This window comes from Phyllostomus discolor, chromosome 1 (genome assembly GCF_004126475.2).
Source record: "Phyllostomus discolor isolate MPI-MPIP mPhyDis1 chromosome 1, mPhyDis1.pri.v3, whole genome shotgun sequence".
Taxonomy (NCBI): domain Eukaryota; kingdom Metazoa; phylum Chordata; class Mammalia; order Chiroptera; family Phyllostomidae; genus Phyllostomus; species Phyllostomus discolor.
The window spans coordinates 154,472,268-154,488,589 of record NC_040903.2 but is presented as its reverse complement, the minus strand read 5'-3'; the positions used below and the strand labels follow the sequence as shown (position 1 = coordinate 154,488,589).

Here is a 16,322-nt window from a genome sequence, read left to right as displayed (position 1 = left end):
GCCTAATAAGGCCTATTCCAAGTAAGCAGGTGTTCTCTGACCCACTTTGAGGCAGCAGCACAAAGCCTAATCCCACCTATGAGGAAAATTAAGACAAATTTCTAAGACAAAGACATTTATACTTCATAGGTCCTAAAATAGTGAGATGCTTTTATACAAAAACCAAGCTTTCATTCCAGAATCTGTCACTGTGGCTTTATTCTACCACCCTAGGTATGTTTTTTGGTAAGAGAAGACCTGAGAGATAATCCATTTTTAAAAGTCAGGAAACAGAACTGCCTTTAAAACAAAGCTGCACCAAACTGTATCTCCCTATGTGCACTAGGATTGACACAGGCACCAGCAGAGATTTTCACTGCCTTTCCTCCCAGTACTAGCTGAGAGGCCTTTTAAAATTAGAAGAGCTTGTTAAAACCCGTCCTGAGTAGAAGTTTAAAGGAGAAGAAGAGTATATCAAACCCCTGAAGCAGAATAACCCAGGGAAGCATCTGAGTTCTACAACATGAGACTTACAGAATAAATACAAAGGCCACAGGAAAGCCATGGTATATCCATCTTGTAATAGTATATTAGGTTGAAGGGCAATAAATTCAATCATTTGAATGTAGGACTTTCCTTCTAAATTTCAATTTTAAAGTAATAGAAACTGACCACCCCTACCCAGTGCCAAAGATATAAAGGCCCTATCTTGAAATATTTAGTTTGTTCCAGAGTAACTCCTATAAACAGCAGTCACTACAAATAACTACTTTACAGCAGTCCCACCCTCAATCTACTTAAGCCTCTGAAATGCTTATGATTCCAGAATTATCTTGAGATGCTCTTAGCAGTAAAAACAAAACGAAAAAACAAAATCAAGCACGTAGGTGGTTAAAGGGCTGGTGGCTCAGCAGGTCTGCTCAGTATTCTTTAACTAAAAACAAACTCTTACATAAGATAATTCAAGCATACAAACTTAAAAGCCTCTGTCTGACTGACAGATTTACTGACAGAGAAAAAGAACCCCTGAGGAGACCTATTCCCTTTGCCACAAAGCTAAGACATTTGTTTTCAACATTATTCAGACAGTGAGGAAAGAGGTCTCCCCAGCTCTAGTTCTCCTGGAGGCACAAGATTGTCCAGCTGTTAGTCACGAGTCAACCACAAGGCACTAGGTCAAAGGTATGCCATACACCAACCCCCAAAACCAAAGAATTCACATAGAGATTAACACACTCTCTAGAGAAGGAATAAACAGATCCATCTGTGACTACTGACCTGTCTCCTGTTTACACCACCAGAAAAGCTGATATAATAGATATTTTCCCGGAAGCCTTTTTCTGGCAGTCACAACAGGAAGAGGCCCACGAGAAGCCCCAGGGAGCAGTCTTCTCCACTACGCCGCAGCACTTAGGTTCATCACAGGAAACAACCCAATGACTCAGTCTTTGGCATCTCCCACTCCGTCTGCATTGATGGCAAACATAGCTTCAGCCTCGGGAAGACAGGGAGAGTCGTAGATTTTGCAGATCCTGGTTTCTCCTCTTCCTTTTCTCAGGTAAAGTCTGACCCAAAGACACAGACCAAAATACCCAAGTTATTATAACTAAAAAATTCTATTCCTGACTATTTATGGTAGAACTAAAAAAAAGTTTGGATGTATATACTTCTTAAAAGGACTTTTGGAATCTTTCTGTCTTCCTCAGAGTACTTCCAACCTGGAGGAAACCATTTCTATCCTGTCCTCCCCGACCTTAGTGGATTTTCCATATTAAAACAATTATTTTCTTTGAGTAAAAAAAATTTTATTTACTGATTTTAGAGAGAGAGAATGGGAGTAGGGAGAGAGGGAGAGAGAAAAAGAATCATCGATTTATTGTTTCACTCATTTATGCACTCATTAGTTGACTCTCGAGTGTGCCCCGACTGGGTATCCAACTGCAAACATGGTGTATCAGGACAGTGCTATAACTAATTGAGTTGCCTGGCCAGAGCCAATTATTTCCATTCATTCATTCATACAGAAGGGAAGGGAGGGAGAAAGAGAGGGAGAGAAACATCAATATGTGTGAGAGACAACGACTGACCAGTTGCCTCTCGCATACCTCCCCCCACTGGGTACCTGGCCCACGACCTAGGCATGTGCCCTGACTGGGAATCAAACCAGTAACCCTTTGGTTTGCAGGACAGCACTCAATTCACTGAGCCACACCAGCGAGGGTTATTTTCTTTTAATAATGAGAGGGAGGCATATTCTTCATATTCAGCCCTCGACATTTGAGGGCTTTTAAATATTATTATATTTTAAAGATTTTATTGTTCTGGCTGGTGTGGCTCAGTAGATTGAGCACTGACCTTTGAACAAAAGAGTTGCTGCTGGTTCAATTCCCAGTCAGGACACATGTCTGAGTTGCAGGCCAGGTCCCCAGTAGGGGGTGTGTGAGAGGAAACCACACATTGATGTTGCCCTCCCCCCTTTCCCCTCTCTCTAAAAATAAATAAATAGCCCTGGCTGGCATAGCTCAGTGGATTGAGTGCGGGCTGTGAACCAAGCATCGCAGGTTCGATTTCCAGTCAGGGCAGATGCCTGGGTTGCAGGCCATGGCCCCCAGCAACTGCACATTAATGATTGATTCCCTCCTCCTCTCTCTCTCCCCCTCCCTTCCCTATCTAAAAAAATATAAATAAATAAAATCTTAAAAAGTTTTTCTTAATTTATTCATCTTCAGAGAAAGGGGGAGGGAGAGAGAAAATAGGAAAGAAACATCTATTGGTTGCCTTTCCCATTCCCCCAGCCTGGGACCTGGCCCACAACCCAGGTATGTGCTCTGACTGGGAATTGAACCTGTGACTTTTTGGTTTGCAGGATGATGCTCGACCCACTGAGCCACACCAGTCAGGGTGCTTTTAATTCTTTTATGAACTAAAAGCAAACATGTACACTAACCAAAGCATGATAACTAGATTTAGCAAAGGCTCCTTTGTCCAATTACATAATTGTAGCTTTGACAGGGAAATGTTGTATCTTCATGTCTGCTTCATAGTTAACATGACAGTCCAAGATGAAGTCATCTATTCTATCACTTTACCTGGTTGTTGAGGCGTGAGCAATGATATTTCCTCCAATAGGTTTTTTAGGATCTGCAGCAAACATGGCTGCTCCATCCACTTGGGCTACCACCTGGTTGGTGATTACCACTGCTACACCAAACTGATGAAGAAAGGATAAATGTCATTTTTTTGTGGCCACAGACATTCCAAGGACCTTACTAAGGCCACCCCTTTCCCTCGCAAACCAATGAATGACTCAAGTCTCCTCATATCTAACTGATATCTGGATGATAACCAAGCCCCGATGTCCTGGCCTCCCAGCAAGTCCTCTGGAATCCATGGCCCCTGAAAATAGTTATCCTCTGTCACTACCCCACAACTCACCTCATCAGCAAGTCTCAGAAGCATCCGCAGAAACCTGGCCAAGTGCATCTGCCTGGCTGAAAGTTCACCTCGACCGGAATAGTCTGTTCTGTAGAGGGCAGTGGCACTGTCTACAATGAGCAGTGCATACCTACAGGGAACAAGGGTTCTCTGAAGCCTATTTCTAGTTTATGTCAGATTCTGCTTCATTCCTTACTATACCGAAGTCCCATATTCATAGTTATACTTCTACATAGACGTTTCATTAACATATTTGTGTAACCTTCATGGTCCGAGGTACCGTATAACAAGGTAAAATTTCCAACAAGTTCAGGTGGATTATGGCTTCATTTTTTAACAGTGACTTGACTTAACTAGAAAGCAAGAATGTCAAAATAGGAACTAAACCTCAAATCTCTCCATTTCTAATTCAAGGTAATATCAATTTGGTTAAATAGCTTGTATAAGACTCAAGGGAAGGGCCCTAGGAGCATATTCAGTGTCTTCTACTGAGCACATACCTGGACTCTACCATCATAGCTGATGCCTGATAAAGCAGCTGGGTCTGGTGGTCTGTGTTGAACCCACGAGCATATGCTACATTATCTAGGACATCACTGCCAGAGAGGCCATATCTGGAAGAGAGGAGAGACATTTTTAGGCTGCACACAGAAGTCAGGCAGATGAGAAGTTACCTGGATGGTTAGGTAAGAGGTGGTGTTGGAGCTAAGACATATTAATTCCCTTCCTATTAGGAAGTCCAGTCCAGACAAAGTAAAGAGGGAGAGATGACAGCACTGCTTTGAAATAGATCTATCTGGCAGGGCTTCAAAATAAATCTATCGAAAACTCCTGAAGTATAAATTTCCGAATATAAGGAAACATTGTTCTCCTGGATAAACCAAGAAAACATGTGACAGACTTGAGACCAAAACAAAAAAAATCACTCAAAGACCTATTACATTCACATAAACTTGTTACATAGGAATAAAATCTAAACAAAAACTTAAAAAATTCTAAAAAGTTCAACAGAAACAAGTACATTCTTTTTCTTGCTAATAATTAGTTACAGTTAAGATAGAAAATGTGACATGTATCTACCATATTTTGCTGCATATAACGCACACCCGCGTTTTAGTGCTAATTCCCAAGTATAATGTGTACTCTTACTGTCCCTCAAAAATTTGGGCAAAAAGGTGCACCATTATACACTGCAAAATTTGGTAGTATGGTTAAATGAACAATACCTTAATTCATTTCATATCTCAAAAATGATTTCCCCTCATATGCATTTTAAAAAGGCAAATAGCCCTGACCAGTGTGGCTCAGTTGACTGGGTATTGTCCTGCAAAGCAGGAAGTCACTCATTCAATTCCTGGTCAGAGCACATGCCTAAGCTGTGGGTTTGATCCCTGGTTGGGGTGTATGAGAGGCAACTGATTAATGTCTCTCTCCCTCTCTTTCTCCCTTCCTTCCCCTCTCTTTTTTTTTAAAAAAAAAAGGCAAATAAAATATCTCCATTTTCTTAGGACAATCTGTATTTTCTTGCCTTTATAACTGCTACCCTAAGACACGAATGGTTCAAGTAAGACAGCTTTCATTTTCATTAAATGTACCATAATGAAGCCCCATGTCTTCAAAGATAATTTGATTTATGCATCTATCAAGACTCAACTAATTGCCTACACTTTCATAAAAATACTTCCCTGTACCTCTCAAATATATACACGATTCTCCCTCTTCTGTGCTTCCAAAAAAACCTGAGTTAGGTCTTTTTATGGCACTTGTGAGGGGCCACCCTGCCATTCTTTGACTAGACTACAAATTCCTTGGGTAAAGACTAAGCTTCTCTACCTAGTACATTTTTTTATAGCTAGTAAATTCTGAATAATTGTTGCTGAATAAAACTTTACCTACAACCCATTCAAAGAGAATCATATACATCACTTTAACCCAGTCATACTTTCATATTAATGTCACCTAATTTCATTATAGTCCAAAAATACACTTCCCTTATGCAATATTTCAAAACAGAATGTTTAAACAAATCGATGTGATATAATTCTTTGAGAACCAAAAGTTTCTATGTTTATGATTCTATCAGTTTTTAAAGAAGCAGTCCCTTCTATATGGAGACTCTGACTACTACAAAAACATACACTATATCAAACCTATTTTTCTGAAACTCAACTTTATTAGTTTGTCTCCCAAAAAGAACAGAAAAACAAAAGACTGTTGTAGCACTTGAAATAACACTGCAACAAGTTATATGTTGATATCAGGAGATGCCACCCTACCCAACTGCATTTTCCACACCATACAATGGATTCTTCGTATTATGTACTTTCCTGGATACTTCCTCTGCTACTCTTCACCATCATCAACATAAATGAAAGGTTAGTCCTGGCATTAAGCAGATTGATAATGAATTATCAGTTAAATCTGGGCATGAAAATAAGGAAAAGGAGAATAGAATTTTACCTTGGGATGTTGACCAAATAAAATGGGAATAGGAGATAAAATTTTCCATATTTAAATCATAGCTGTAAGATTTTTGAAAAGATTCAAGAGGCCTAAGTATTATACTACACAAGTTTTCTAGTCTTTCCTCAAGAAACACTGATGTAATCTACTATGAGGAAGGGGGATTATCTTTTGCTACCAGAACGTGGATGGTTTACCAGAAAAACAAAGAATTATCCTGGCACCCTGGGGCCAGGCAGCTCAGTTGGTCAGAGCATTATCCGATACAGCAAGGCTGCAGGTTTGGATCCCTGGTCAGGGCAGAGACAAGCATCAACCAATGAATGCATAAGTAAGTGGAACAAATCAATGTCTCAGAGCTCTCTTTCTAAAAATCAATTAAAAAAACTATTGCCTGGTGAATGCTAACTAGATTTATTAAAAAAATTATCCTGGCTTTCCTCTCAGCAGTGTGCACAAAGATAACTATGGGGATCTCTGTGCTTAAGTTCCTAAAGCAACATGAAATTTTCGATCCCCACAATTTGGAAAAAAGTTGGTGAAAAATAAGCATCCTCTCTCACAGTGTTTCTGGAACTTCCTCAAAGATACGAATAACCTGGAATACCTGTTAAAAATGTAAAAATCCTTGAGCCTAAAAAAAAATCAATAAATCACAATTTTCAGGGAAGACACATTAATTTGCTTATTTAACAAATACCTCAAGTGATTCTTTAAAAAAAAAAGAAAAAAGATTTTATTTACTTATTTTTAAAGAGAGGGGGAGGGGAAGAGAAACATCACCATTTGTTGCCTCTCACAACCCCCCAACTGGGGATGTGGCCTGCAACCCAGGCAGGTGCCCAGACCAGGAATTCACTGGCAACCTTTTGGTTTGCTGGCTGGAGCTCAATTTATTGAACCACACCAGCCAGGTTTCATGTGATTCTTAACATGTAAGTTTGAAAAACTCTGCTCTATCACCTCAAAGATGTACTGTCATTCTCTCTTTCATAGTACTTAAAAGAACTTTAAAAAAAATGTGGTGACACTGACAATTGCAACTGTGGTTCTCAAACTTCAGTAAACATTTTGATTACCTGGAGAGCTTGTTGGACCCTGTCCTCAGAGTCTCTGTTCCTGATTCAGCAGATTTGGTGTGGAGTCAGATAATTTGCATTTCAAACAAGTTCCCAGGTGACGGTAATGCAGCTGTACTGAGGAACCACATTCTGAGAACCCTGAGTTATAGTAACCTAAATATGGATTAATATTCTTCACCAGGGCATGGCAAAAATTAATCAGGGAGAATTGTTCTGTTGTGAAGGGAAATTTGGTATTAGCTTAAGGAGGCTCTGTAATTTTCTCAGAAATATAAATTTAAATGCAATATACATAAACAGAAATTTAGTTACAGGTAGAAATGATTACAATGAACTAATGAAATTTCTATTTAAACATTTTTCTTTTAGTTGATAAAAATCATAAACATGACCCCACTTAATAAATATCAATTCATTCTGAATGCTCTGTTTTAGGACTTAGGGATACTCTGAGTGATCAAAACAAAGTCCCTGCCCTGGGTGGTGTGGCTTGTTAGAGCATCATCCCACAGGGTGAAAGGTCAGTGGTTCAATCCTGGTCCGGGCATGTGCCAGGGCTGCGTGTTCACTCACCAGCTGGGATGCGTGTGGGAGGTGTCTGATTGATGTTTCCCATATCACATCAATGTTTCTCTCCCTCCCTTCCCCTCTCTCTAAAAAGAAATAAAATCTTAAAAATTCAATAAGCGTGTCTTCGGGTGAGAATAAACTAAAAACAAACAAAAACATGATGTCCCTGTCCTCACAGATGATATTCTACTATCTTCATCTATCCTGTCTGAACACCCAGTTACATTACTGGACAAAATCTTACTGACTATCCAAGAGAACTCTTTGATTACTAAAATAGTGTACTTAAAAATTAAAAGTGCAATTTCTGTACAAGAACACCAAAAACAACTTTGGGAAGGAAGATACAATTTAGTATACACATCTTTATAGAAAACTAAGATCAGGTTGCAAGAGAGGGAGTCTTTTTTTTATGACAGGGATTTTGTAAGCAAAGGCAAAAAGCTACAATTATTGTTCCAAACTAATGTTATGTCTCAATGGAATACACTCCATGGCTTGGATTCCTCAAACTGTTAACAGGGAAGATAATTTGGTTATAATTATAAAACTAGAAAAGAAAATTCTCTAGCTAGGCAGTTTCCAACTTAGGCCTCACAATGACTTCCTAGTAAACTTGCAGAGTTGTATAACTATCATCACAACCCAATTTTAGAACTTTTCCATCACCTCAAAAAGATCTCAAGTTTATTCGCAGTTACTTCTGTTCCTATTCCCAGCCCCAGGCAACAACCTAATTTACCACCATTACAGACTTTCCCCTTCTGGAAATTTCATATAAATGAAACCACATACAATATGTTTAGCTTCTATCATTTAGTATGTTTTTGAGGTTCTTCCACATTGTAATACATATTGGTACTTCATTCCTTTTTATGGTCAAATAGTATTTCATAAATAATGGAAATACTATATAATGAATAAATCAAATTTTGTATATTCATTTACCAATTGATAGACAATGGATTGTTACCAATTTTTGGAGATTATAACAATACAATAAACATCCACATACAAGTCTCTGGACATGTTTTCACATTTCTTGGGTACATACAGAGTAAAACTGCTGGGTCATATGGTAAATTTGTTTAATTGACATAGTCTTTTCTAAAGCAACTGTACCATACCATTTTACATTCTCACCAGCAATGTAGAAGGGTTCCAGTTTTTCCACACCCTCCCTAATACTTGTTACTATTTATTTTATTATAGCTAGGAGTGGTATCTCACTGTGGTTTTAATTTGCATTTCCTCTGACTAATGCCGGTATCTTTCCATGTGCTTATTGGCTATTTGCATATCTTTGGAGAAATGTCTTTACAAATCTTTGCCCATTTTTAAAATTAAGTTCCATTTTGTTTTCTGGTTGTAAGAGTTATTCATATATTCTGAATACTAGATCCTTATCAGAGTTTTCTCCCTCACCCCCAAAGTGTTACAGTTTTAGCTCTTATGTTTAGGATTATTATCTTTTAAAAATACTGTTGTAAATATACATAAAATTTACCACTTTAACCTTTTCAAAATATACAGTCCAGTATCAATAAGTATATTCCCACTGCTGTGTAACTATTCCAATAAGAACTTCTTCATCGTTCCAAACTGAAACTCTGTACCCATTCAACAGTTAAGTCCCCATTCTTTTCACCCCAAGCCCCTGGAAACCACCATTCTAATTTTTCTTTACGAATTTGACTAATCTACCTCATATAAGACAAATCATACAATATTTGTCCTTATGGCAACTGTTTTGTTTCACTTAGCATATTTTCAAGGTCCATCCATACTGTGGCCTGTGTGAGAATTTCCTTCCTTTTGAGATTGAAAAATATTCCATTGTGTGTATATATAACATTTTGTTTATCCATTTACTTGTTCATGGATACCTGGATTGTTTCTACCTGTTGGCTATTGTGAATAATGCCACTATGAACACTGGAACACAAGTAAGCATCTGTCTGTGTCCCTGCTTTCATTCTTCTGAGTATACAACCAGAATTGGAATTGCTGGATCATAATGTAATTCTATGTGTCCTGACTGGGAACTGAACAGGTAATTTTTTGGTTTGCAGGCTGGCACTCAATCCACTGAGTCACACCAGCCAGAACTCTATGTTTAATTTTTTGAGGAATCACCAGACTACTATCCATTTTTAGTTAATTTTTATGTATGGTGTAAGGTAAGGGTCTAAATATGTCTTTTTGCATGTGGATATTCAATTACATTAGCCAATTATTGAAAAGAACTATTCTTTTCCCCATTAAATTGCCTTGGCATCTTTATCAAAAATCAAGTGACTATAAATGAGAGGGTTTATTTCTGTACTCTTAATTCTGTTTCATTGATCCATATGCCTGTCCTTATGCTAGCAACACACTGTTTTGATTACTGTTGCTTTATAGTAAGTTTTCAAACTAGAAAGACTAAGCAAGAGGTCTCCAATCCTCCCCCCACAAACAATGTTTTGGCTATTCTAGGTCCCTGATATTTCCATATAATCAGTTCGTCAATGTCTGCAAAAAAGCTTGCTAGAATTTCAATAGGGATTATGTTGAATCCATAGATTAATTTGAGGGAGAATTACCATTTTAATAGTGTTACATCTTCCAATCCATGAATATGGAATGTTTCTGTTTATGCAGATGTTTAATTTCTCAGTAATGTTTTGTAGTTTTCAGTGTACCAGTCTTCCACTCCTGTTAAATTACTAATATTATTTTTGATACTACTGTAAATGGGATTGTATTTTTAATTTTTGAACTGTTCATTGCTAGTATATAGAAATACTGACATAGAATATCTTGCCGAATTAATTTAGTTCTAGTAGTTTCTTTTGGTGTGTGTAGATTCTTTAGGTTTTTCTACATATAGGATCATGTCATTGGTGAATAATGAATTTTATGCCTTCCATTCCAATCTGGATGCCTTTTATTTTCTTGCCTGAGTGCACCAACTAGGACCTTTAGTACAATATGGAATATAAATGGTGAGAGTGGACACCCTTGCCTTGTTTCTGATCTGAGGGAGAAAGCATTCAGAATTGCACCATTAAGTATGATGCAAGCTGTAGATTTTTGTAGTTCCCCTTCATTGAGCCATCTATCCATTACTGATAGTGAGATATTGGCTCTCAAATATTATAGTTGAACTGTCTATTTCATCCTTCAATTATGTCAGTTTTTGCTTCATATATTTTGGGGCTCTGTTATTAGATGTGTGTATGTTTATAATAGTTATACCTCTCCGCTGAACTGACCTTTCAATTATAAAATTTGTCCCTAGTAATATTTTTTTGTATCTTAAAGCCTATTTTGTCTGATGTTAGTGCAGCCACTAGAATTCTCTAATGGTTACTGTTTGCATGCAAATCTTTTTTCAAACTTTTACTTTCAACCTATTTGTGTCTTTGAACCCAAAGTGTTTCTCTGGAAAACAGCATACAGTTGGATCTTGTTTTTTTAATCCAGTCTGAAAGTAATTCATGGATTTCTGACTAAAGAAGAATGCTTTTCTCTGATATACAAACAACTTTGGAATATGGAGTAATAAGCAGACACTCTTCAGCCAGGTCACCCCTGGCAATCACAATGACAGTACAGCCATACTTCTTTCATCTAATCCAGTGACATACCTCTCAGCCACTGCTAGCAGCCGTTCTGGCCTAAAGGTACCCTCGGTGTCAATATACATGGCCTTTCCTTCACCTCCACCTCGGTCAATGGGAAGCTAGAGAACAAAAAGAACAGTAGAAATGAACACTGTACTTCTGATATAACTGGCCAATCTTCCCATGATTCTGTAAACTCCCCATCTACAATAAGGCAAAGGGAAAAAAACATATCAAAGTGACAATCAGAGGTAGGAAAAGGGCATTCCCCTCTGAGAGAAATACAGCTGGCAGATCTATAGCTTGCTATGTCCCATAGGATACAAGGCTAAAGTCTTCCCAGAGTTGGCCTGCCTGGAAATACATAGCACAAAGCAGGTGACAAAATTCTATATAGCATACCAACACAAGAGCGATCAATCCTCTCAAAAGTATAAACATTTGGAAGGTCATTCACCTTAGCTTTAGTGAGTAAGAGAGCCTCATCCAATACCCAATTAATTTTAGCATATCTAAACCACACTCACACTTTATTGAGCGGAGTTCATTTCTGTGGGTTACTAAAGGATCTTGGCAATGCCCCAAGGGTACCCCTATCAAATTTAATGTATGAGTAAGAAAACAGATGTTTGCTCCACTAGTACATAGAGATGTTAAAAATGAACAAAAGGAAGAATAAATCATAGAGTTATAAAAAGAAAAGGAAGAAATGCCATGAAAATTGTCTCATGAGCTACTCAAGGAAATCTCTGCTTTAGGCTACCGAGCCCATGCCAGACACCTTTGAGTTCTACAGATTTTAGGTGAATGCTGCTAAAGGGCAGTTTTCACCCTAGAAATCTACTGTGGAGCCATAATTCACCTTTAAATTCTGAGCAAGATACCTTAGGACATTTTACATTAAGGACTTGATAGTTCCAGATTTTCTTTCTTTTAGTTTTGAGCAAAAACTTTATTTTCAAAATTATAAAAGTACTATATACTTGCATGAAATACTCAAATATAGAAGTGGAATAATAATTGAAAGTTCTCATTACTCCCATCTCCAAGAAGTAATCTTCCAGATAATTTTCTATGCATTGTCATAAAAACTTTTGTTATATGTGGTTCTGACACTTACTATGTGTCCCTAAGAATACTGTTTCCTTTTATGTAAAATGCAGATAAAACCTACCTTCCGGGATTATACTGAAGATGAAATAATTTATGTAAAGTGTTTAACACAGTGCCTGACAGACAGATAGCATTTTGAAGATTTATGATATTCTCTACCCCTAGGGCACTGACTATAACATACATTTGGTTACAGAAGACGTTGTTAATTTAGAAAGGAAAAAGTGATGTTATCATTTGGCAGTTTAGCAGACAAAATCTTTCAAATCATAGGAATCCATGGAAGGGGCAAAGGATATGTATACAACAAGAAGGTTTTTAACAAAGGAAAGATTTGGAACTACTGGCCAAGAGGACAAAAAAAAGAAGCTTCCTGTTTTGGGGGAGGAGAAAGTCTTGACACCCAGAGGGCTAAGTCCCCAGGAATTAAGATGAATAAGGTTGCCCCTTCCCTCATTTTCTGGCATCCTTAGTGCTAGTGTGAGGGGGGTTTCTTTTCCAGCTAGGTAGAAGGGAAGAAGGGAGGCCACAGGTCACTGGATGTAGGTAGGCAGACTGACAGCAGAGGCATGGGCAAGGTCCCAGTGTGTTGTTGGGCCAGTCTCAAGGGGCTGGGCCACATGCTTGCATTCCAGTCAACTTTGTTTCTTCCACCTTGCTCTCCCAGTGCCACGGGAGCCACCTTGTCTTACTGGACTGTGTATCACCAATTAGCTTTTTAAATAAGCTAAGTGAGGTAGGGTGTCTCAAACTTTTACCATTTTATAATTTTGTTGTGCGAATTTTTTGTACATTTATTCTTGACCATATGTGGAAAGTTCTGAAAGACATTTTCTGTCAAAGGACATGTGGATTTAAAACTGGTAGTTATCTTAGACTGTCTTCTCAAAATTTTAAAATTACACCAATACTTTGAACAAGCATGAACTCCTCATATTTTTATAACCTAACTGTGGCTCTGTTTTTTATAACTTTACTGTAAGACAAAGATCTAGCCCCGGCTCGGTGGTTCAGTTGGTTGGAGCGTCGTCTTATACACCAAAAGGTTGTGGGTTTGATCCTCTAAAAGTGCACATAGGAGGCGACCTACTGATGTTTCTCTCTCTCCCTTCCTTTCTATAAAATCAGTGGAGCTTCACTTTATTGAGAAAATCTGAACAAATGAAAACAGATAATATTTAGATTCAAGTAGTAATCTAAATTACTGTCTTTTCTATATCTCTGGTTCTAGCTTTGTAGGCTGGTGAAATGTATTCCTTTTTAAAAAGAATTTTGGTTCTAGAGAGAAAGGAAGGGAGTAGGGAGCCAAGAAGAGAGGTAAGGGGGGGACAGGGAGAGAGAGAGGGAAAGAAGGAAAGAGAGAGAGAGAGAGAGAGAAATATCAATTTGTTGTTCCACTTATTTATGTATTCATGGTCGATTCTCATATGTGCCCTGATTGGGGATTGAACCTGTAACCTTGACCTATCAGGACAATGCTCTAACCAAACAAACTACCCAGCCAGGACTGTAATCACTTGTATTATTAGTGAATTAACATTGTTTTTCTCTGAAAAAAGATCTTTAGCCACCAGTGAATGTTGTTATTTTTACAGAAAGATATGTTTATTTGATAATTTTGCTTCAGTTTATTGTTGACAGTCATTATCCGATGACTAAATAAACATTCCTAGGATAGCCTTGGCTGGTGTGGCTCAGTGGATTGAGTGCTGGTCCGCAAAGCAAAAGGCTGTCAGTTTGATTCCCAGTCAGGGCACATGCCTAGACTGCAGGAATAGGTTCTGGGTTGGGGGCATGTGAGAGGCAACCCCCAACTCTTTCTCCCTCCCTTCCCCTCTCTAAAGGCAAATAAGTAAATAAATAAATAAAAAATCCCAGGATAGAAATCTGTTTGCACAACTTAAGAGCATCAGTAACATGCTGAGTTGCCCTGGTAACTGTAAGTATTGTGGTATTGTGTATTGTACTCTAAATATTTACTCCATATAAATCCCTGTCAAAATATGAGGAAAACATTTCTATTTAAATGGGTCACATATCATGTCAAATGACCCAGATGAGGGTGATAATTTAAACAGTACTATTTCCCTTTAGCTAACAATTTTCTAATGGTGCTCAGGAGATAAGCTAGTTTTCACAGCTTACTACTACCGTTCTTCTCAATGATTCTCCCTCAATAAAGTTTTCCTATCCCTGTAACTTTTTCCTCTGTGGAATTATTTATAAGTGGAGCCAACAATGGCTTAGGTCTCCTTGATAACTTGGCCGACTCATAAACTATATGGTGACATTTTGGCCTGCAATGAAAAGATCAGTAGAGCAAGTGAGAAAAGAAACACAATTAAAATGATGAATGAAAAAAATGAGAGTCTATCAAGTTGGGCCACTTTTTAAAATTATTGTTTTAAAATAATATTTTAAAACAATATTTTAAAATTATTGTTCAATTACAGTTGTCCCAATTTTCCCCCTGAGTTGGGTCTCTTGCTGTTAGATAAATTTTTATTCATAAAGATCATAATATTTTCCTATCTTAAGAAACAGCATTCACCACTTCAACACAGAAGCAGTGACTGATAAAGGACATACTTGTAACATGAGAAAAATAAGGAGGCAGCTTTTCTTGGGGGACTTGAATAAATCAGCCTCATTGTATTAGTTTCCATACATATGTGTTTTACTAAATGTAAACCCTATGCAACACACAGGGTCCTAACAAAATCATATTTTTATATAACACATACCATCTTTAACTAAAGCACAGCATTACATCAATACAATCAACATTTTTTGATAAGGACAGCTCATAACTTTTTTATAAGGGAAAAAACAAAAGAAAGTTTAGGAGGTAGTGGGAGGTAGAGGAGAGTATGGGGGGAGATAAATGGTGTGGCAGGAGACTTGGTGTGGTAAACAATACAGTGTACAGATGATGTGTTGTGAAACTGTGCACCTGAAACCTGTATAATTTTATTAAGCAGTGTCACCTGAATAAATTCAATAAAAAAGAAAAAAAGATAACTTATATTTGATATTTAAATTTATAAATAAGTTCCAAGAACTACTATTGTTTTGTTGAGAGGGTAAGAACTCACACTAGGATGGAAAGATACTATGTGTAAGGAAGATTTCATTCCAGTTCTTCTTGAATTCCATCGATAAGTTGTGTCCTTGGGTGAAGTGAGTATGATCTATCTAGATTAAAATAATGCCATTTTCTTCAAATACCTAACAGTGTAATAAAGCCCCAAAAGATTATAACAAAAGAGCTGGACCACGGGCATGGACCAGGGTAAGGTACTCTGTGGACTAGCCACTCACAGCAGCATACCCTTAAAAGCCAGGGAATGTTAGGATCCCATTCAAAGAGGGAAAAGGTTTCCCCAAAATGCTGCTTGAAGTTACAAAACAATACAATGTTTCTTGGCCTTCTCTCCTATATCCTTCTCTCTCATAGATCTTTAATTTTCAGAGATTCCAATGTTATTTCTCTATATAGGACTTAATTCTACATCTCTAAATAAAGCTGGAAATTTTTACTTGGTTGTCTCACCATCTTAAACCCACCATCTCTGAACTTGAATTCATCTTTCCACTAAAAACAGTCTCTTCCAAACTCTAGTTTACCAAAGCAATACAGTGTTCAGTGGAGGGGTATTTATTTATCGCCAATGATTAAGCATAGCCCTTTACATCACACCTCTATCCCTTCAGTGACACTTTTTAGTTTAGTCCTTATCAGCTAATGCTTGTAATAATCATATACCAAATATCCTCAACTCCCACCTCTCCTTTCAAATCATTCAATCGGTTGCTACCAGAAAATTTCTGAATATAAAGCTCATCTTATTCTTTAGCTGAAAACATTGAATAATTCCTACTCTTTATAGAATCAGGTGTAAGCTTCTTACACAGCAATCAAGACTTTCTAAAATGACCTTGGTGTATCCTTTTGAGGTTTATCTACTACAACTTATCCAAATAAAACCACTGAACTAGGTAAACGAGTTTATTGTTTTCTCCTCAATACATTATGCCTCCCTGCCCCTTGTACTTCTTTTCTGTTCACACC

The 16,322-nt window shown here is 37.7% G+C and overlaps 1 protein-coding gene across 2 annotated transcripts in view; it reads right to left on the bottom strand.

The window, feature by feature from the left end:
* Positions 1 to 541: 541 nt before the first annotated feature.
* The window catches only part of RAD51 (RAD51 recombinase), a 32,763-nt gene continuing 16,982 nt past the window's right edge, over positions 542 to 16,322 (bottom strand). For both annotated transcript variants that reach the window (XM_028505953.2, XM_036031788.1), the window contains exons 6-10: positions 11,162 to 11,256; positions 3,915 to 4,028; positions 3,415 to 3,544; positions 3,069 to 3,190; positions 542 to 1,544 (exon numbers count right to left, since the gene is read on the bottom strand). In XM_028505953.2, the coding sequence (XP_028361754.1) occupies positions 1,421 to 1,544; positions 3,069 to 3,190; positions 3,415 to 3,544; positions 3,915 to 4,028; positions 11,162 to 11,256 (585 nt within the window). In that variant the 3' untranslated portion in view covers positions 542 to 1,420. The remainder of the gene's footprint in view (positions 1,545 to 3,068; positions 3,191 to 3,414; positions 3,545 to 3,914; positions 4,029 to 11,161; positions 11,257 to 16,322) is intronic.